At 38.3% G+C, this 23,561-nt stretch overlaps 1 protein-coding gene across 15 annotated transcripts in view; it reads left to right on the forward strand.

Annotated features, from left to right (window-relative positions):
• LOC125779099 (glutamate receptor ionotropic, kainate 2) overlaps positions 1-23,561 on the forward strand; it is a 2,985,835-nt gene that overhangs the window by 2,293,404 nt on the left and 668,870 nt on the right. For all 15 annotated transcript variants that reach the window (XM_049459577.1, XM_049459571.1, XM_049459583.1 and 12 more), the window contains one exon: positions 21,547-21,804. In XM_049459577.1, the coding sequence (XP_049315534.1) occupies positions 21,547-21,804 (258 nt within the window). The remainder of the gene's footprint in view (positions 1-21,546; positions 21,805-23,561) is intronic.

Genomic DNA, 23,561 nt, shown 5'->3' on the forward strand with positions numbered 1-23,561 from the left:
CACCCTACTATTGTTCACTTGGCCGTACATTTGGAAAATGGTCAACGGGTGTATTTTACAGATGCAAACGTATTACAACGAGTTGACAGACCACCATCGACAATATTAACCAGCTTCTTTGAAATGTGCCGGAATGATGATTTTGCCAGAACGCTACTTTACTCCGAAATGCCAAGATATTATACCTGGAATCAATCATCCAAAAAAGTTCAACGACGAAAACGAGGACAGCCAGTTTCGAATTACCCACAAGTATTTTCCACCGATGCACTAGGCCGTTTTTATGCAGTCCATCCCAGTCAAGATGAGTGTTTTTATTTGCGTTTATTGTTAGTCAATGTTCGTGGTTCAACATCATTCCAGCATCTGCGAACTGTTAATGGTGTATTGTGTGACACATACAGAGAAGCCTGTCAACATTTGGGATTGTTAGAGAATGACACTCATTGGGACCAGACTCTCGAAGATGCTGTGATTTCGTCAAATGCTAAATAAATACGAACATTATTTTCTATAATTTTGTCTACATACTTCCTATCAGCACTGACTGATTTATGGCATAAATACAAATATCATATGGCGGAAGATATATCGCATCAGATGCGTCTTAGAACATCGAATGCAAATTTGCAAATGAACGAAGAAATTCACAATGAAGCATTAATTTTAATTAAGGACATGTGCTTGATGCTTACCAATCAAAGTATTAATAGAAATAAGAATGATAGGACCCAATCGCCCAATGTTCGACTCATTTTATCAAGAATTGAGACGCGAAGCCCAATACGATTCCGAAACATTACGAGAAATGGTTGATAGAACAGTTCCCCTTTTAAATCAACAACAAAAATATGCTTACGATACGCTCATGAAAGTAGTGAACGATGGAACTGGCGGATTTTATTTTTTAGTTGCTCCCGGTGGAACTGGGAAAACTTTTTTTTTATCATTGATTTTGGCAACAATTCGGTCGCAAAATGGGATTGCACTAGCCACTGCACTAGACTGGACTATTGGAAGGCAGTCGAACAGCTCATTCAGCTCTCAAGCTGCCGTTAAACCTTCAAATTAATAAAAGTCTAACTTGCAACCTTTCGAGGAATTCTGCGATGGCCAAAGTGCTGCAGCAAACCAGATTGATCATTTGGGATGAATGTACGATGGCACACAAAAAATCTTTGGAAGCATTAGATCGCTCGATGCAAGATTTACGAAAAAACAAAAACCGGTTTGGTGGTGCAATGATACTATTGGCAGGTGATTTTCGACAAATATTGCCAGTTGTTCCACGCTCAACGACAGCTGATGAACTGAATGCCTGTTTGAAGTCGTCCATTTTATGGAAATACATTAAAACACTTAAATTAAGTATAAACATGAGAGTCGAATTGCAGGAAGACCAGTCTGGAGAAGTGTTTTCCAAACAACTGCTCGATATTGATAATGGTATTATTGCTGTTGATACATCATCTGGATACATTACATTCCCTACCAATTTTTGTAACTTTTGTGAATCAAAGACCGAACTCATGGAGATGGTTTTCCAAAACATTGCTCAAAATTACGTAAATCACATTTGGTTAAGCGAACGTGTTATATTGGCCGCAAAAAATGTTGATGTGAATGAAATGAATTTTCATGTTCAAGAGAAAATAGCTGGCGAATTGAAGAATTACAAATCAGTTGATTCCATTACTAATTAAGATGAAGTTGTCAATTATCCAACAGAATTTTTAAATTCGCTAGAATTGCCCAGCTTACCACCTCATAATCTGCAATTAAAAACCGTATCAGCAATTACTATGTTACGGAACATAAACCCGCCTGTGTAATGGTACCCGGCTTGCGGTGAAGAAATTATTGAACAACGTCATCAAAGCCACAATTTTGAAAGGGAAGTACAAAGCCGAAGATGTTTTAATCCCACGCATCCCTATGATACCGAACGACATACCATTCAGCTTTAAACGTTTACAGTTGCCAGTGCGGCTTGCATTTACAATGTCAATAAATAAATCGCAAGGGCAGTCGCTAAGTGTATGTATGTATGTGGCATCAACCTAGAAAATCCATGTTTTGCACATGGCCAATTATATGTCGCCTGTTCCCGTGTCGGAAAACCATCAACATTATTTATTTATGCGCCAGAACATAAACCTAAAAATATAGTTTATCAAAAAGCATTAGAATAGAGAGAAGCAGTGAAGGGTATAGAGGCTATTAGTTGCTTTCTAGAGCGCGCGTGGTGTTGAGCTCAGTGTTTACTTCAAAATGCCAAGTTATTCAATAGCGATTTGTAAAAATATAAGTGAAATTATCGAACCCTATGGAATAAACGCTATTATGAAAATATATATTTTGTCTTTCATTTAATAAAATTAATAAAGTCCTCCTCAGTGGTTCAATTTCATTTGAATCATTGCGCATTGTGAATAGTAGAGTGAGTGTAGCTTTTTGAGAAGCATGCAAGCAATTACAATTGCTGGAACATGATAATCAATGGAAACGGTGGACGATTCGATAACCACTTCACATGCCACTGAAGTTCGCACACTTTTCGCGATGGTCATTTCGACATATCAGCCTTCAAATTAGCGTCAATTTTGGAATACGAACAAAATTACATTGCCGAAGACTTTTTACATCGTATTCGATAAGAATTAGAAATAAGCAAATTTCGGTTCCAGTGCTTTGATATCAATTCCACCTGCCTTTTGTGAACTCATGCGAAATGTGAACTCATCACGAATGTATGTATATGCTAAATTTGCCAAATTATCGTAACTACGATTGCATGAGTGCCAATTATACGTGGCGTGTTCCCGAGTTGGAAAACCATCTTCTCTGTACATTTACGCTCCGGAATAGAAACGTTGTTTATGAAACTGCGTTACATTGAAAAAAATTAGAAAAATCGAAAATAAAAGATTTTTAACACAACGTAAATTCAACTTTCTTTTCATTTCAAAACACATAATTTCACACAAGACAACGTATGCGGGGTCAGCTAGTAATATTATATAATAATATTACGTAATAAAGTGTAAAGTATACAGTGCAGTACGAAAACTCAAATTTTGTCTCAATATGAATGCATGATAACCGAAAGATATAACCACTTTATACCCAAAACTCATATTTTAAATATAAATCACATATTATTCATATATTCATATATATATGTATGTATATAGAAAAGTGTTCACATATTAAATTTTAGCTCGAAAAATCTTCTTTATAGTTTTTTTATAGTTAATAAAGAAAAAGGAATCACTCGAAAGTACAAACAAAGAAAACGCTGTGAAACGCTAAAAAATCCTTCACTTTTGGTTTTTAAGGTGTGGCAATGCTGGTTTTCCTCGTAAATATAAACACTCTAAGCTTTTCAGCCATAAATTTGGTAAGTGATTTTAAATGACTAAATTTGGCTGAAAGATTAAAAAATAAAAGTGAAAAGTGAACTTATTTCAATGTTAAGAGTGTATATTTAAATATAGTGAGTGAAAAACGTGAAAATATTCTGTGAAACATGGTGAGATAACATGTGTTCTTAGTGCAAATTTTTGAATTTTTAAACGTAAATATTTTTAAAAATATTAGCTATTTTTACATAATTTTTGGATATTCCTCCTCTAGAGAAGCCCCCCTATCCGTACATGCCCCATTTTCCCGGAAATTCGGTTTTTTACCCCTCCGCCAAAGTAATCGGAATCGTGCCATTAATGAGGTAAAAATCGATTGTTTTGCTAAACAAGTGTTCTGATTGTTACAAGTGACATAATCACAAATTTGATATTTTGTGAAAAAAATTAAAAAATTGACTGAATTTTTTTTGCTTAATGTCCGATCAGTGAGCTAAAAATTACTTGGATTTTTTGCCCAATTTTTAATAGAATTTTGTCACATTTTCAGCAGATTTTCGTGTCTTTTCGTCACTTTTTGGTGCTTTTCGAGTGCAGACGATCTCGAACGTTTCATTTTCGCTTCCGAACGGTAAGACAAAAATTATTTCGATTTTTTGGCCAATTTTTAATTGAATTTTGACACATTTTCAGCTTTTCGAGTCCAGAATTTGCTGGATTTCATCAATTTATTACTGAAGTTCTTTATTATCTTTAGTTTAGTTTCTTCTAAAAATGCCACGAAGAGCAAGAGCTGACATTGGACGTCGGTCGCGTAGAACGCAAAATAGATCAAACGAAAGGGAAAATCAATCGCAAGAACAGCGAGAACTAGAGATTGCAAATACAAGGGAACGCGTTGCAAGATCGGGTTCAGATCGTAGGCCGACAAGTATTAAAAAGTTCAAAGGCGTGCCGCACAAATCTACGTTAATGTTGTTTGTTGTTGTTGGTGCTGGATTTAGATATAATCACGCAATTGATTACGGTTTGCATAAGTTTGTGGTTATGCACATAAAATTATGATGCGACAAAATCATATTTTGAAATGTCGGAGACTCTTTCATCAATATGTCGTAGACATGTATGCAAAGATAGAAACAGAGCGTTTGAACTTAATTCAATTCAATCAACGGAAGTTGCGATCAGAAGAGGGATGCATCAGCAACAGGTTCTCCTCATCAAATACGAACATTATTTGCTATTATTATTGCAACATGTTTTTTATCTGATCCACTGCAATTATGGGAAAATTTTAAGGATTTTATGTCCGAAGACATTTTGCATCGAATGCCCCCAATTGCAGGAAAGAACTATTTAATTATTACACTTGAAACGTTTAATGAGGCATTGATTATCATTGAAGATATTTGTTTGGTAATTGCAAATAAAGCACTAACACAATTGGGTTTGGCAGCTCCAAATCGACCAATGCATGATGCATCCAATCAAGAAATAAACCATGAAAAACAATATGATTTGAATGAGCTGACCACATTTATAAACTTGAATTTGCGTAAATTGAATCCAGAACAGAGACACGCATGTGATACCATAATGGAATCAGTACGAAACGAAACTGGAGGAATGTTTTTTTTTAGACGCTCCAGGAGGAACTGGCAAAACATTTCTGATTTCCTTGCTATTAGCGACTATAAGATCACAGAGTAATATAGCATTGGCACTTGCATCATCTGGAATAGCAGCGACGTTATTAGATGGTGGTCGGACAACCCATTCTGCACTTAAATTACCACTGAATATGAATGTAAATGAAAATTTTGTTTCCAAAAATTCGGGAATGGACAAAGTCTGCAACAATGCAAATTAAAAGTGTGGGATGAAAGTACAATGGCGCATAAGAAATCAGTGGAAGCGTTAGACAGGACATTGCAAGACTTGCGTAGTAATGATCAACAGATATTTGGTGACGCTTTGATTCTGTTGGCTGGTGATTTTCGTCAGACATTGCCTGTGATTCCCCGTTCAACACCAGCAGATGAATTAAACGCATGTTTAAAGCCATCTTATTTATGGAGACATGTAAAAATACTCAATTTGACTACAAATGTGCGAGTACAAATTCAAAACGATCCATTGGCCGACACATTTTCAAGGCAACTGTTGGCAATAGGCAATGGTCAACTTGCTGTTGATCGTGAAACTGGCTTAATTACTTTACCAGATAGCTTTTGTAATATTGCACCAACAAAAGAAGAATTGGTGTCAAGCGTTTTTCCAAATATTGCAGAAAATTATCGCAATCATAATTGGTTGGCTGAAAGAGCTATACTGGCCGCTAAGAATAAAGACGTTGGTCAAACGAATGCAGACATTTTAACCCATGTTCCTGGCGTGGTTGTAACATATCAATCAGTTGGCACGGTTACGAATCAAGACGACGCTGTTAATTATCCGACAGAATTTTTGAATTCATGGGATTTAGCCGGATTTCCACCTTACAATTGAAAGTGGGTGCTGCCATTATTATGCTTCGAAATATAAATCAACCACTATTATGCAATGGGACAAGATTAGCGGTTAAAAAGGTTACGAACAATTTGATCGAAGCAACAATTTTAAAGGGGAACTTTAAAGGTGAAGATGCATTGATTCCACGCATTCCAATGATTCCATCAGATTTACCTTTTGAATTCAAAAGACTACAGTTTCCAGTACGTCTTGCATTTGCTATTACAATAAATAAAGCGCAAGGGCAATCGTTGGAATTCTGTGGAATTGATTTAGAATATCCTTGCTTTTCACACGGCCAGTTATATGTTTCGTGCTCACGTGTTGGCAAGCCTTCAGTTCTCTTTATCTACACAACAACTCATGGCAAAACCAAAAATGTTTCTACGAAAGAGCTCTAAGATAGTTTAAGTGATACATACTCTAAGATCGTAAGAAACTAGAATTAAAAGTTGAATAATAGGGAACAAAACCATCTTTATTAAAAACAAGTGTGTTTCTTTTCTTATTTTGTTTTGCCGTGCGAAGCAGGCACCAGGCCCGCTAGTATATTATAAAGAAATCTTTAAACTTTAACTTTGTGGCAAAAGCCGAAAGTTAAAAGAAAAAAACAAAAAAAAATTCAGATACCGGACGTGAAAAATTGAAGTGGCACAAATATCAAAAGGGGCGCGTTAATGATAGTGCAAAAATCGGGCGCAAAAACAACAAAAATTTAATTAACTTTAACAAAAAGAACAAAATTTAATAATAAATAATAAATAAATAAAATAGAAAAAAGAAACAAAAAAATTAAATTAAAAACAGAGGAAGGGAAACCAACATCGGCAACAACGCAACAAGAAGCAGTTCGAGAAGAAAAAAAAAGGAAACGGATCACACGCATCGGCATATCCCCCCATCTTTATTGCAGTAACAGCCCTTAGCCCCTTGAAGCGGCTCAAAGTGAATTGTATCGACCCCACTTCTTATTTAAAAAAATATATTTTCATATATGTATGTTGGTTAACAGGTACATTTCATATCCATAAAAACTGTATTCAGGTCGGTTAACATTTTAAAAGAACGGTTGCTGCCAAACTGTTTCAACTTCCTGTTAATTTCCGGGAAACCGAAAAACAGTTTGGTACGCTATATATGTATATGTATGTATATACATCTAAATATATGTACGAACAGTATATACTATAATATATAATTATATATATACTGACATATACATATCTAAGAAAAAAGGTCCAACTTACGCTTACACTTGTGTATCCAAACACAAATTAAAAAAAAATATTTTCAAGTATACACAGTAAAAGAAAAAATAAAAATTAAAATAATAAAAGACAACATACATATATGCAGATACTTATATTCATATTTTATATTTATTTATACATATATTGAGATATATGTAAGTACCAACCGAAGTTGGAAAACAACATACACATATATATGTATATATAATTTCTGCAAAATTACACAAATTCCCATGTGTACTTAGAGTGCATACCTGCATCTCACCAATTTTCTTTTCCCGCGTCATTCGTACTGTAAAATCATATATGTACATTAGGGGTGTCCTTATTTGTAAGGGGAAATTTCAAAATGTTTATATTACAGTTTCCCGACCAGAATTTGGTTCCTTTATGTATTTAAAGTAAACACTTAAAATTTGGGGTTAATAAGATAACATTTAGTGGGCCCGGAAGCCACCTGAAAAATTTAATAGGTCAGTATGGGCAAATATTGTACATTTTTATTTTTTTCATACATATTACACATTTAAATTTATATTTTACATTAAATCAATTTTTTGTATGATTTGTATTTTTTGCGATACGATTCAACAATTTGGAGTACCAACTGCTTTTCCTCTTCATTATTCGTTAAAATTTTGTTGTAGTCTTGCAAAAATTTTATTGCTCTTTCAGCGGGATCATTAACAACTTGTAAGTTGCGGCAAAATGTCCAATTATTTTCGAAATCTGAATTATTTTCCCATTGGGATGGATCCACGCCCAAAAAGGCTGAAAATAACCCAAAATTATTAAAAAAAAAATTTGTCTTTTCTGAAACATAATCGCTAAGTTTGTAAGTTCGAAAATCTGTCAATTTTGAGTGGCTTCGGCTATTTTTGAAATGAACAACTGGTTTCTTGCTTTTTAATTGTTTTATCATTTTACGTTTTTCTGCGTGGGTAACTGATAAGTCAAAATTTGATAACGCTACTGTTTCTTCGGCGATGTACTATAAGTGGTTAGACATTTTTTTAATAATAGTTTCTGAAATTGTTGAATGTGTATTTGTATAATTTAGAGCGTCTTTAATAAAGAAAACATCTTGATTAGGTGCTGAATTCGCATTTGTACTTCCGAACCAACTTTTTATGTACATTTTAACAAAGAAAATACAAATATCGCGGATGCCACTCAATTCCCTGGTTGTAAGTTTAAACTGATCACTAATAAATATATTTTGAGACAATAGATTGCTTTTGCCATCCACAGTGCCTTGCTGGTTGCACCTGGAGCACATAAATTAAAGCAATCTGCACCAAGGAAAGTTAAAGCAAGTTGTAGCATTTCTTTGTAGTCATCGCGGCTATGCGATTTTTTTAATTGGTCCTGCAAGAAGCTTACAAGAGCGTCCCGTTCCGCTTGGCTTATTTTTGATGCCACAAATTTATCATCAACACTAGTTTTAAACAAGGTTTTCTTAAGGTTTGGCCAGGCCTTCACAAATCGTTCAAACAAGAGTATTTCTGGAGCTGAGTTTGACATCATCTTTGATTCAAAAACGTTGCGCAAAATAATTTCGTACATATGATGACGGCATGGTAGGTGGATGAGATTGCGTTGCATTTTTTTTCCAAAAAGACTGCGGTTCCATTTTTAACACCAGTATTGACAGCAGTTGTAACGGGTGATTTTTTTGAGGTTAGGATTTTCATGCATTAGTATTTGACAGATCACGTGGGATTTCAGACATGGTGTCAAAGAGAAAGATGCTCAGTATGCTTTGACATTTCATCATGAATAGACTTACTAACGAGCAACGCTTGCAAATCATTGAATTTTATTACCAAAATCAGTGTTCGGTTCGAAATGTGTTTTATCGACAAATTTTGTTCAGCGATGAGGCTCATTTCTGGTTGAATGGCTACGTAAATAAGCAAAATTGCCGCATTTGGGGTGAAGAGCAACCAGAAGCCGTTCAAGAACTGCCCATGCATCCCGAAAAATGCACTGTTTGGTGTGGTTTGTACGCTGGTGGAATCATTGGACCGTATTTTTTCAAAGATGCTGTTGGACGCAACGTTACGGTGAATGGCGATCGCTATCGTTCGATGCTAACAAACTTTTTGTTGCCAAAAATGGAAGAACTGAACTTGGTTGACATGTGGTTTCAACAAGATGGCGCTACATGCCACACAGCTCGCGATTCTATGGCCATTTTGAGGGAAAACTTCGGACAACAATTCATCTCAAGAAATGGACCCGTAAGTTGGCCACCAAGATCATGCGATTTAACGCCTTTAGACTATTTTTTGTGGGGCTACGTCAAGTCTAAAGTCTACAGAAATAAGCCAGCAACTATTCCAGCTTTGGAAGACAACATTTCCGAAGAAATTCGGGCTATTCCGGCCGAAATGCTCGAAAAAGTTGCCCAAAATTGGACTTTCCGAATGGACCACCTAAGACGCAGCCGCGGTCAACATTTAAATGAAATTATCTTCAAAAAGTAAATGTCATGAACCAATCTAACGTTTCAAATAAAGAACCGATGAGATTTTGCAAATTTTATGCGTTTTTTTTTAAAAAAAAGTTATCAAGCTCTTAAAAAATCACCCTTTATCATAAGATATGACTTTAACAAGTTTAACAATGTTCCAATCGACTAATCTCTGGTAAACAGTTTCAGCAATATTTGCACCAGTCGACGACTATATCTTTGGTGCTCCAAGAAATTTAGATGTTCCATCGTAGCTAATTAAAACAGCAATTCTTTCCACTTTACTACGACCTTTTATATCTGTCATGAACTTCCCATCAAAATGAACAACTAGTGCTTCATTTGCATTGGCCTTGTTAAGTGTTTGAATAAATTAACATTAATAAAAGTGCATTGTCAACTATAGGGAACTCACCTTTTCTTTAAATTCAGTAGAAATATTTTTGAATTCTGCAGACCGATTTTGTTGACGCATACGATGAATTGTTGATCGATTAATAACAAGTTCTTCCACACAATGACCCAATGCTTAAGCAGCGGCTACTAAAATATGTACGGCCATACCATCTGACACTTTGGCATTTTCTAATGCTGCTAACAATCGTGGTGTTATGATACTTTTAGTGCCTCGTCGCTTTTTACACTCAGTTTGCAAACAATTTTTTTCCAACGGAATTACTACATTTTCATTTCCAGCTTCCACAAGTACTATATCATTTTTATTGCTTTCCTCGATTATATTAGAACATTCAGAATTTTGTTCTTCATACCGCCTTTTTCGTAATGCTGCTTTCTCCTGTCTTTCTTGTGCACGCACTTCACGATCGTACAAAACCTTATCAACACCCATCATGCAACCTGGCCGTCCTTTTTGACGTTGTATTTCAAGAAATTTCCTATCTTCTACTAATTTCATTTTTTCAAGCGGATTAGCGGTGGCCATGTCAAATAAATTATCCAAACTTCCAACAAACATATCAACGACTTCTTCCTGTGAATTGGATCTGTTTCCTGGAACTGTTTTCAGGATTTTTTTCCAACTTTCGTACAGTTTCAATAACTTTTCAACACATTTATCTTTTTTTCTTATCGGTATTCGTGCTTGTTCCCAAAATATTTGTGCTGCTTTGATAGCAAGTTTTGCGCTTTCCTTTGCTGAAAGATCTAAAAATCTCATATTGTAAAACAAAACTTCTAAAACCTGCCGATTAGATGGAAGTTTTGCACCTGTAATTTGATGCATTGTGTATCCAATCAAACTACATTTTCTTAAATTGGCAACTGACATTCGTGTTGCTAAACTAGACATATTAGTTTATTTTATATACTTCACTTTTTACACTTTAAACACAACCGCCAACAGAAATTCAAACAATTTTAAAGTATTTATTAAACCAAATAATTATTCTTCAAAATAATTGTTATTTCTTGCTTGTGAACGCTTACAATTATATTTACTTATTAAAATCACAATATGCACAAGAACCTCTTGCATGCTTTTGGAAATATTTCACAGCAGAAATGTCCCGTTATGAGCAGTTACTATTTTATATTTTGAACGACTTATTGTCGCCACACAGTTCACTTTTTCTCAGGAAATTTGTTTGCCTACAAACAGCGCGCTCAAGATGTAGAAACAAATTTCGGTAAATTTGCAAAATATCAATCACAATTATTTTAAATGTGATTACCGAATAAGAATACAAAAATGGAATAATTATTTTTGTATACATATATGTTTTGTTAAATACTCGTACACTATAAAAACTGCGTCTAATATAAGGCGAATGTATGAACATTGATATTTGCCCATACTGACCTATTGAATTTTTCAGCTGGCTTCCGGGTCCAATAAATGTTATCGCATTGACCCCAAACTTTTACCGTTTTATCTAAATACATAAAGCAACCGATTTCTGACCGGGAATATATAGAAAACCGATGTTTGAAAATAAGGACACCCCTAATGTACATACAGACATACGTCATACAATTTGCCTATGACGGTATTTCCTACATTTAAATTAAAACTATTTTAAACTTTCGGGAATTAATTGGAAAATTTAGAAAAACTAACCGGAGCGGTAATTACAATTACAAGTAGTTTAATTTAATAACAACATAAAAAAAAAAACAAAAAAAGATATACGGTCAAATAAAAAAAAAGTATAATAATAATATTAAGTCTACAATTTTGCTTCCGCCGTTTTTTGCAAACTTAAGGTCAGCGTTTCCAGTATGATTATTTGGTTTTGTTAGATGTAAATTTATATTTTCTCTTCCGTTTTTTTTGTAAATTTAAGGCATTTTGTATAAAAATGGTCCAAAAGTGTTTTCCCTTATTCCCTCAAAAAGCTATGCTTAATTAACACACGAAATGCTTTAGGATCCATTTTGTTGTAAACTAACACAAGTTGCCAGGAAAGTGCTCTGATCGCCATTCACTTGGGAGTGGCCAGAAACGATTCTTTTACATATGACTCAAGCAGCTCACGACTTCCGGTCTTTGACCAAGTATCCTCTGGGTAGCCTAAGAACATCCGTTTGAAGGCGAGCTAAAGTGAGAAGGCGAAACATCCCCTGCAAAGGGTTGTGCGCTGGGTTTGGGACTCGCCACGTAAAAAACGCCCCCAATGAAAAGAAAAAAACAGCCTCGGACGAGAGACCCCCCTTTTGATGACGACCACGGCAAACGAAACAAAGACTATGATTTGAGGGCATGCACCTGGAATGTCCGGTCCCTTAATTGGGACGGTGCCGCTGCCCAGCTGGTAGATGTCCTCGTAAAGATAAAGGCTGACATCACCGCCATCCAAGAAATGCGATGGACGGGACAAGGACAGAGACGAGTAGGTCCTTGTGACATTTACTACAGTGGCCATATAAACGAGCGCAAGTTTGGTGTGGGATTCGTGGTGGGAGAGAGACTCCGTCGCCGAGTACTATCATTCACTCCGGTGAATGAACGTCTAGCCACAATCCGGATCAAAGCGAGGTTCTTCAACATATCGCTGATTTGCGCCCACGCCCCGACGGAAGAGAAGGACGATGTGACCAAAGATGCTTTTTATGAGTGCTTGGAGCGCACTTATGAGAGATGCCCCCGCCACGATGTTAAAATCGTGCTTGGCGACATCAACGCCAGGGTGGGCAAAGAAGGTATCTTTGGCACTACGGTCGGTAAGTTCAGCCTCCACGAGAAAACATCCCCAAATGGGTTGAGGCTGATCGACTTCGCCGGGGCCCGAAATATGGTTATCTGTAGTACTAGATTCCAGCATAAGAAGATACATCAAGCTACCTGGCTGTCTCCGGATCGAAAAACCACCAACCAGATCGATCATGTTGTGATAGACGGAAGACACGTCTCCAGTGTTTTAGATGTGCGTGCGCTCCGAGGTCCTAACATCGACTCGGACCACTATATTGTCCAACAACAAACACAAAGAAGGTTCGACGTCGAGAAGCTGCAATCACAACAGACAGCCGAAAGATTTTCTACTCGGCTTGCACTCCTGCTCTCTGAGAGCACTCGTGAACAACTCGGTATAAGGGAACTGTGGGACGGCATTTCAAACTCCTTACGTACAGCTGCAACCGAAACCATTGGTTTTCGGAAAGTGCAAAAGAACAGCTGGTACGACGAGGAGTGCCGTGTCGCAGCGGAGAGAAAACAGGCTGCCTACCTCGCAACGTTACGATCGACCACAACACGTGCAGGATGGGATGGATACCGAGAGTTGAAGAGGGAAGCGAGACGCATTTGCAGACAGAAGAAAAAAGAGGCCGAAATGCGTGAGTACAAACAGCTTGATAAGCTGGCCGACAGGGGTAATGCTCGAAAATTCTACGAAAAAATGCGGCGGCTTACAGAAGGTTTCAAGACCGGAGCATACTCTTGTAGAACCCCCAAAGGTGATCTAGTTACCGATGCCCAGAGCATACTTAGATTATGGAGGGAACACTTCTCCAGCCTGCTGAATGGCAGTGAACGCATAACACCAGGAGAAGGCGAACCCGATTCCCCAATCGATGACGATGAAGCAGACGTTCCATTACCCGGCCATGAAGAAGTTCGAATAGCAATTGCCCGCCTGAAGAACAACAAAGCGGCAGGGGCCGACGGATTGCCGGCCGAGCTATTCAAACACGGCGGCGAAGAGATGATAAGGAGCATGCATCAGCTTCTTTGTAAAATATGGTCGGACGAAAGCATGCCCAACGATTGGAATCTAAGTGTGCTCTGCCCAATCCATAAAAAAGGAGACCCCACAATCTGCGCCAACTACCGTGGGATTAGCCTCCTCAACATTGCATAAAACGTTCTATCGAGCGTATTGTGTGAAAGATTAAAGCCCACCGTCAACAAACTGATTGGACCTTATCAGTGTGGCTTCAGACCTGGTAAATCAACAACCGACCAGATATTCACCATGCGCCAAATCTTGGAAAAGACCCGTGAATGGAGAATCGACACTCACCACCTATTCGTCGATTTCAAAGCTGCTTTCGACAGCACGAAAAGGAGCTTCCTTTATGCCGCGATGTCTGAATTTGGTATCCCCGCAAAACTAATACGGCTGTGTAAACTGACGCTGACCAACACGGAAAGCTCCATCAGGATCGGGAAGGACCTCTCCGAGGCGTTCGATACCAAACGAGGTTTCAGACAAGACGACTCCCTATCGTGCGACTTTTTCAATCTGCTGCTGGAGAAAATAGTTCGAGCTGCAGAGCTTAATCGAGCAGGTACAATCTTTTATAAGAGTGTACAGCTGCTGGCGTATGCCGATGATATTGATATCATCGGTCTCAACACCCGCGCCGTTAGTTCTGCTTTCTCCAGACTGAATAAGGAAGCAACGCAAATGGGTCTGGCAGTGAACGAGGGCAAGACGAAATATCTCCTGTCATCAAACAAACAGTCGTCGCACTCGCGACTTGGCCCCCACGTCACTGTTGACAGTCATAACTTTGAAGTTGTAGATAATTTCGTCTATTTAGGAACCAGCGTTAACACCACCAACAATGTCAGCCTGGAAATCCAACGCAGGATTACTCTTGCCAACAGGTGCTACTTCGGACTGAGTAGGCAATTGAAAAGTAAAGTCCTCTCTCGACGAACAAAAGTCAAACTCTATAAGTCGCTCATAATTCCCGTCCTGCTATATGGTGCAGAAGCTTGGACGATGACAACAACCGATGAGTCGACGTTGCGAGTTTTCGAGAGAAAAGTTCTGCGAAAGATTTATGGTCCTTTGCGCGTTGGCCACGGCGAATATCGCATTCGATGGAACGATGAGCTGTACGAGATATGCGACGACATTGACATAGTTCAGCGAATTAAAAGACAGCGGCTACGTTGGCTAGGTCATGTTGTCCGGATGGATGAAAACACTCCAGCTCTGAAAGTACTCGACGCAGTACCCGCCGCGGGAAGCAGAGGAAGAGAAAGACCTCCACTCCGTTGGAAGGACCAAGTGGAGAAGGACCTGGCCTCGCTTGGAATATCCAATTGGCGCCACGTAGCGAAGAGAAGAAACGACTGGCGCGCTGTTGTTGACTCGGATATAATCGCATAAGCGGTGTCTACGCCAGTAAAGAAGAAGAAGAATAGAAATCATTTAGATGGTAGTAGTAGAATAATAGTATTATCTATGTATGTGTCAGCCTCAGTAAAGCATGGACGGGTCCCCAGCTGCACTTTTCTTGGAATTAAAAAAGGAAAACAAAATTTCCCGTAAATGTCGAGAATTCGGCTTAAAAAGTAACATTTTAAGTTGAGAATAAGTTTGGGATGCAAACAGATCTCTACATACATTTTGTTGGGTTAATATTGACACAAATGTCTAAGATCGATATAACCGATTTAATCCTCCAGTGCTTGACCCTAGAGACATTTATTGGAAAACGGCGGAAGCAAAGTTGTAGACCTAATAATAAAAGACAAAACCAGCACATACATACGTATTGGCATTTCAAATTGTTCTCAAATACATATATTGAAAGACCAAGTCGGCATATTTCAAGCAGTATCCCTTGTTCTTGTTAAAGTACAAGAAAGCAGGATTGCAAACAAAAAAAAAATCTTTTTCATATACAAAGGTCATTAACCTTTTTCTCTTTTCTCATTATCGCTTGTATACGCAAGTATAAACTAACGAGTACGAAGCAATAAATAAAATAGAAAGAAAAGAAGAACAAACTAATAGCACATAGGAATACGGAGAACGAAATACGCTTTCGTTATTTGGTAAATTGCGTATACAACAAAAATACAGAATTTTTATAATAAGAAAAACGAAATACACGTTCGTTATTCGATACGTTATGTATACAACAAAAATACAAACCCTTAAAAGCGATTATAGCCGAGTTAACAACAGCGCGCCAGTCGTTTCTTCTTTTCGCTACGTGGCGCGAATTGGATATTCCAAGTGACGCCAGGTCCTTCTTCACTTGGTGCTTTAAACGGAGTGCAGGTCTTCCTCTTCCTCTGCTTCCCCCGGCGGGTAATGCGTCGAATACTTTCAGAGCTGGAGTATTTTCGTCCATCCGGACAACATGACCTAGCCAGCGTATCCGCTGTCTTTTAATTCGCTGAACTATGTCAATGTCGTCGTATATCTCGTACAGCTCATCGTTCCATCGAATGCGATATTCGCCGTGGCCAACGCGCAAAGGATCATAAATCTTTCGCAGAACCTTTCTCTTGAAAACTCGTAACGTCAACTCATCAGTTGTTGTCTTCGTCCAAGCCTCTGCACCATATAGCAGGACGGGAATTATGAGCGACTTATAGAGTTTGGTTTTTGTTCGTCGAGAGAGGACTTTCCTTCTCAATTGCCTACTCAGGACGAAATAGCACCTGTTGCCAAGAGTTACTCTGCGTTGGATTTCCAGGCTGACGTTGTTGGTGGTGTTAATACTGGTTCCTAAATAGACGAAATTATCTACAACTTCAAAGTTATGACTATCGGCAGTGACGTTGGTGCCAAGTCGCGAGTGCGACGACTGTTTGTTTGATGACAGGAGACCCACTGCCAGACCCATTTGCGTTGCTTCCTTGTTCTGTCTGGAGAAAGCAGAACTAACGGTTTCAGTTTCATCGGCATACGCCAGCAGCTGTACACTCTTATAGAAGATCATACGTGCTCGATTAAGTTCTGCAGCTCGAACTATTTTCTCCAGCAGCAGGTTGAAGAAGTCGCACGACAGGGAGTTGCATTGCCTGAAACCCGTTTGGTATCGAATGGCTCGGAGAGGTCCTTCCCGTTCCTGATGGAGCTTTTGGTGCTGCTCAACGTCAGTCTATACAGCCGTATTAGTTTTACGGGGAAACCAAATTCAGACATCGCGGCATAGAGGCATTTCGTTTTCGTGCTGCCGAAAGCAGCTTTGAATTCAACGAAGATGTGGTGTGTGTCGATTCTCCTTTCACAGGTCTTTTCTAAGATTTGACGCATGGTGAATATCTGGTCGGTTGTTGATTTACCAGGTCTGAAGCCAAACTGATAAGGTCCAATCAGTTTGTTGACGGTGGGCTTTAATCTTTCACACAATACGCTCGATAGAACGTTTTATGCAATGTTGAGGAGACTAATCCCACGGTAGTTGGCGCAGATTGTGGGGTCTCCTTTTTTATGGATTGGGCAGAGCACACTTAGATTCCAATCGTTGGGCATGCTTTCGTCCGACCATATTTTACAAAGAAGCTGATGCATGCTCCTTATCATCTCTTCGCCGCCGTGTTTGAATAGCTCGGCCGGCAATCCGTCGGCCCCTGCCGCTTTGTTGTTCTTCAGGCGGGCAATTGCTATTCGAACTTCTTCATGGCCGGGTAATGGAACGTCTGCTCCATCGTCATCGATTGGGGAATCGGGTTCGCCTTCTCCTGGTGTTATGCGTTCACTGCCATTCAGCAGGCTGGAGAAGTGTTCCCTCCATAATCTAAGTATGCTCTGGGCATCGGTAACTAGATCACCTTTGGGGGTTCTACAAGAGTATGCTCCGGTCTTGAAACCTTCTGTAAGCCACCGCATTTTTTCGTAGAATTTTCTAGCATTACCCCTATCGGCCAGCTTATCAAGCTCTTCATACAGTTCATACAGTACACGTGTTACAATTTTAACATTTCAAAAAATAATTGATACTAGATTTTTAAATTGGGTACAGTTTTCAAATAATTTCAAACTAGAAGTGAGGTGTATACTTATGTTGGTTTTTGTATGTACCATTTAATGATTTTTGTTTTTCTAACAACCCTTATGTCGAATATCTCGGTCAGTGTATGAGTTATATATAGTACATGTATATATAAAACTTAGATTACGATCCTCTGGTTGACATTTTACGCCTTAAAGTATTTCCGTGGCTTTGATTATTGCAAGTTGCATGGGTACACAATTTTCGGTTGCATCCAAACTTAACCCTTTCTCACTTGTTTGATGTAAATTTGAAAAAGTAAAATTAACTTCGCTTGGTTTTTTAATAATTTATACTTATTATCTTTCTTAATACTTCCAAATGTAAAAAAATATGTATTTGAATTAAGTCTCTTAATTTTATCATTATGTATTTATTTTTATACTCTTGCAACTTGTTGCTATAGGGTATTATAGTTTCGTTCACCAAACGTTTATACGTATCACCTAAAAATAATCGAGATAGATATAAGGTTATATATATACCTACATATTAGGTTGTCCAATATCCCCAATATCCCAGCCGGAAGAAGACCTGTGACGACGAATACCGATCAAATCATGAAAAACATTGAGTTAGACCGGCATGTGGCATCTCGTGACATCGCCCCGAAGATGGGCGTTAGTCACCAAACCATTTTAACCGTCTGCAGTAGGCTGGATACACAGAAAGCTTGATGTTTGAGTGCCGCATGATTTGACGCAAAAAAACCTTCTGGACCGAATCAACGCCTGCGATATACTGCTGAAACGGAACGAACTCGACCCATTTTTCAAGCGGATGGTGGCTGGCGACGAAAAATGGATTTCATACGACAATATCAAGCGAAAACGGTCGTAGTCGAAAGCCGGAAGGTCCCAAACAGTGGCCAAGTCGGGATTAATGCCAGGAAGGCTTTGCTGTGTGTTTGGTGAGATTGGAAGAGAGCTGTTCCTATATGGCAAGACGCTTAATTATACCATCTACTGTGAACAACTGGACCGCTTGAAGAAGGCGATCGACCAGAAGCATCCAGAATTGGCCAAGAGGGAGAGTGTAGTGTTGAACCAGGACAACGCGAGACCACACACTTCGCTGATGACTCGTCAGAAGCTACGGAAGCTCGGATGGGAGGTTTTATTTCATCCACCATATAGCCCGGACACAGCGCCAAGTGATTACCAATTGTTCCTGTCCATGGCGAACGCCCTTTTTGGTGTAAATTTAACCTTTAACTAATGACGTGGAAGTAAATTTTACACCCTGTGTTTTGATTTTCTCATAATCCTAAAAAAGGCTTCTAAAATAAACGACAAATTTTTCAAAAAAATACAAAGAGTTTAAAATTTTCTTTCCAAATACAGTAATTAGAATTAATTTAAATCAGTTTGATGAAATTTGTAAGTATTATAATAAAAAAATCTCTAATAAATTTTAACAATCAAAATGGTGTAAAATTTACTACTACCTCTAAATCTACGTTTCGAAATTTGACCTCTTAAGTTAAAGGTTAAACTCAAAAGAGGCTTGTGCAAAGTGGCTGTCCGGGTTCTTCGCAAATAAAGAGGGGGGTTCTACGAAGGGGGTATTATGAATTTGCTGTCTAGATGGAAACAAACATCGAACGTAAAGCAGTGAATCATATGAAGTAAAGTCACCCGGACGTTATATGGATCTAGGTCAAGTTTTCGCCCAGTTTTATCCATTTAAGGCACCAAGGTACACTGTTGTCAGTAAAACACGCTCTTTCATTTTCATTGAGGTAACTCACATTTTGGCCAATATATACGATTAATGTCTACTGGGAGTTCAAAAAACTATTGTGTTAGAAATGTGGGGCTAAAGTGAAACATTGACCGGATTCAACCCATTTTTGACGCACAGATAAACTATTATCAGGAAAAGATTCTCTCGGAATTTCAATAGCATCTCTCACACATTGAGTGATATTTTCGGTAAAATGTCAACAATAGGTGCTGGGCCGAAATGAGCTCTCGGTGCCTAAGGGCCTAATAAAGTAACTATTCGTGCAAAGTTTTAACTCATTACATTGATTGAACTTAGAAATATATTATATAGTATAGGGAAGTAGTCGTGGTTGTTGATTTCGCCGATTTATGCACTGTTACATACGAATGAGAAGAATTTGAAGTTTGGGTGAAAGCGGACGTGCGTGTCCGGCAAAATGTGATTTAATTTAAAAGTTGCCGGTTCCAAGCCAATCGTACAGTTTTTGCCCCGGCTTCTGTTGAGCGTTCTCTGATCCATCGTCATCGATTGGGGACTCGGATTCTCCATCTCAATTTTAGTATTCTCTGGACTTCAGTCACTAGATCACATCGGGGGGTACAAGAGTATGCTCCTGTCTTGAAACCTTCTGTTAGTTGCCGCATCTTTTCGTAGAATTTTCGAGCATTACCTCTGTGGGCCAGCTTATTAAGTTCTTCATACTCGCGCATTTCGGCCTCTTTCTTTTTTTGTCTTAAAATGCCTCTCGCTTTCCTCTTCTGCTCTCGGTATCTATTCCATCTCGAACGTGATCGATTGTAACGTTGTGAGGTAAGAAGTCTATTTTATCTCCGCTCGACACGGCACTCCTCATGGTACCGACAGTCCTTTGGTATTTTCCGAAAATCAATGGTTTCGTTTGCAGCAGTACAAACTTTCCTTGTGTTTGTTGACATGTGTTTTTTGCTGCACAGAGGCGGGTGCATATCTTGGCTGCAACAAGATAGTGTCCAAATCGATGTTAGGACCTCGGAGCGTACACACGTCTTAAACACTGGAAACGTGTCTTCTGTCTATTAGAACATGATCGATTTGGTTGGTGGCTTTTTGTTCCAGAGACAGCCAGGTAACTTGATGTAGTCGTCAAGCACGATTTTGACATGCGCTCCAAGCGCTCATGGAACGCAGCTTTGTTCACATCGTCCGTTTCTTCCATCGAGTCGTGGGCGCAAATCAGCAATATGGCTGGACGTTTATTTACCGGGGCGAATGCCCGGACTCGGCGAGGGAGTTTCTCTCCCATCACGAATTCAATACCGAATTCGCGTTTCTTTACACTTGTATGGCCCTTGCAGTAAGTGCCAAATGGACCTACTCATTGCCCCGTCCATCGCACTTATTGATTTATTTATTTTTACGAGGACATCAACCTGCGTTGGTTTGCTGTGGTCGTCATCAAAAGAGGGGTTTTTCTTCTGAGGCTTTTGCTTATTTTTCATTTCGTTTCTGGCCGCTCCCAAGTGAAAGGCCAACAATTATACCCTGAAGCAACATGTTGCAAGAGTACTAAAAACTCTAAAGTAACTAATTATAAAAAAAAGTATATTCGTGCTGCACTCCTTCATACATTACCACATGTTTGGGTTGTAGAATGTCGTTAGGAATGTGAGGGCATGTTCGAAGCAGATGTGAAAGCCAATATATAAGGTCTGTAGTCTGTAGGCATCAGAAAAGGATACAGGAAACAGCAAAATAAACCATTAGCTTTAAAATAGACGCAACCGAGTTCGGTCAAAAAAATGTGCCCAAGTACTTTAAACTTTATATTGAGATTTGGGATTAAGGTTTAGTAATGTTATACATAAACTTTGCGCAAATTCGGAATACCTAGTACTGTTAAAAATTGTATTCGGTGTTGTGATATTCCTTAATATAAACTTACGTCTACATACTACAGTATAACATTTGTAACGTTTTATAATATTTCACCAACATATTTTTCAAGGAGGCATAACAGAATTTCAAATTTTCTTAGGTTCCTACCAGCCAGCCTACACGACTTTTTTCTTTCATGAATCCATTGGCAATGGAAATTTGGTTGTATGTGCTTACCGCTTATATCCTTGTTTCACTTACTTTATTCGTGATGGCCCGATTTTCACCATATGAATGGAACAATCCACATCCTTGCATGAAAGAATCCGATATAGTTGAAAATCAATTTTCCGTATCAAACAGCTTTTGGTTTATAACGGGAACATTTCTTCGGCAAGGATCGGGCTTAAATCCGAAGGTAAGTAAGATAAGTCATTAAAGATCATTGAAGTAATTTGAGTTTGCCTATTGTTTATTTTTAAATGTATTTTGTTTGTTTGCCTAAAGTTTTTTAATGATATACTTCACTTCTAAACTGTAATACATTGAGTAACTTTAATATTCACTTCCTTATTTTAATAGTTTAAAGTGTCAATAAAGACGTTAATATAAACTAACAAGTAAAAAAGGGCTATGTTCGGGAGTAACCGAATATTTCATACTGTGGAATATTGTCAGGATAAATTGGAAATCGTATCCACATAACATATTCGGTAGTTAAAGAATTGAGTAGTTTTAGTCTGATTGTGACCACAGCTTGTCATAAGGTGAAACACATCAAAGGCACTCATTGGCTCCTTATTTGTGTACTGGAAAAAGAAAGAATCAGATCGAATTTAGAATTGTGTTATATGGGAAGTATTATAGACGTGATTTTTGTTTGATTTCGTCCATTTTCGCGCTGTACTGTAAAAATACCACAAAAATTAGGACTATTATGTCCCGATATATAGATTTCCACCTATATGTGGGCAATGCCCTGTACGTCAAAACCATTTTCCATATCTCACTGCACTAAAATCACGATCTTTGAAAATCATCATCAAGATCTCAAATTGTTTGAGTGAAGTTACACGAAACTAAGCCAATATCACAGATTATTGAATAAAGATTTTTTTGTTTTAGTTTAACTATTTAATAAATTCATTGATTTATCAAAAACCCAACTATTACTACTGTGTAAATTTCGTTAAATTAATTATTTTTTAGTTTTATTCCAAATTTTCTTTCAACATTTAACTATGGTATATCCCGCCGTAAAATAAAAAAGAATTTAAAAACTAAACTGATTAACCCATTTTCGGCCGCACCTAGATCCACCGCATTGATTTCATTTCAACTTTTTATTTTGATTATAATAAAAAAACACTCGATGCTTAACATTTTTTGAGATTGTTACATTGAGCCGTTTAGCCACGGATTCAGAAAGTTGCAAAATCGCATAAAATTATTAATTTCACGCAGATCTCGTTCATTTTCGACTTGGTGATTTTTCAAATTTGCTGGTCGATAAATCGACCAATGGCTGTAAATGGGTTAAATTAAAACATTTTTTAACAGGCTCTTTTAAAAATTTAGCATTTTGGCCTTTTCATCGTCCAAACGACCGTAAAAAATATTGGGTGTTAGTTCCCCTGCTCATAATATTTTCTCAAGAAAAAGATTGAAGAAGTCACACGATACGAAACTCTTTGTCTAAAACGTCGCTTGGTATCAACCAGATGGGTAGCGGCACTTTCCCAAATAAAGCGCCGGACATTCCAGGTGAATTCCCTTAAATCATAGTTCTTATTAAGTTTGCTGTGATTGACATCAAATGCGGGGTCTTTCATCCAAGGCTGTATTTTCTTTTTCATTGGCAGTTAAAAGTCAACTCAGCACTCAACCTCGCTAAGCGAGTCCTATAGAGTTTTGTACAGATTTATATAGCGGTCCGTCGATTCAAGACTGACGCCCGCTCGCAGCCGCAGCTCTGGTAAGCAGACGCTGAAATTAGACTTCGGCGAACCCTTAAGCTAAATATGTCGGAAAGGCTCCGCTGAAACTTCCTCTCTTTTAGCCGTAACCCAGGCTCCACACGCGTTGGCTACCGTGTCTTACACAAGGGTTACTCACGCTTCCAGAGTACGTTGTGAGGATGCAAGAGTTAGAATCGGGCATAGTCTTAGAACTGTA

Source organism: Bactrocera dorsalis, chromosome 6 (assembly GCF_023373825.1).
Source record: "Bactrocera dorsalis isolate Fly_Bdor chromosome 6, ASM2337382v1, whole genome shotgun sequence".
NCBI classification, from domain to species: Eukaryota; Metazoa; Arthropoda; class Insecta; order Diptera; family Tephritidae; genus Bactrocera; species Bactrocera dorsalis.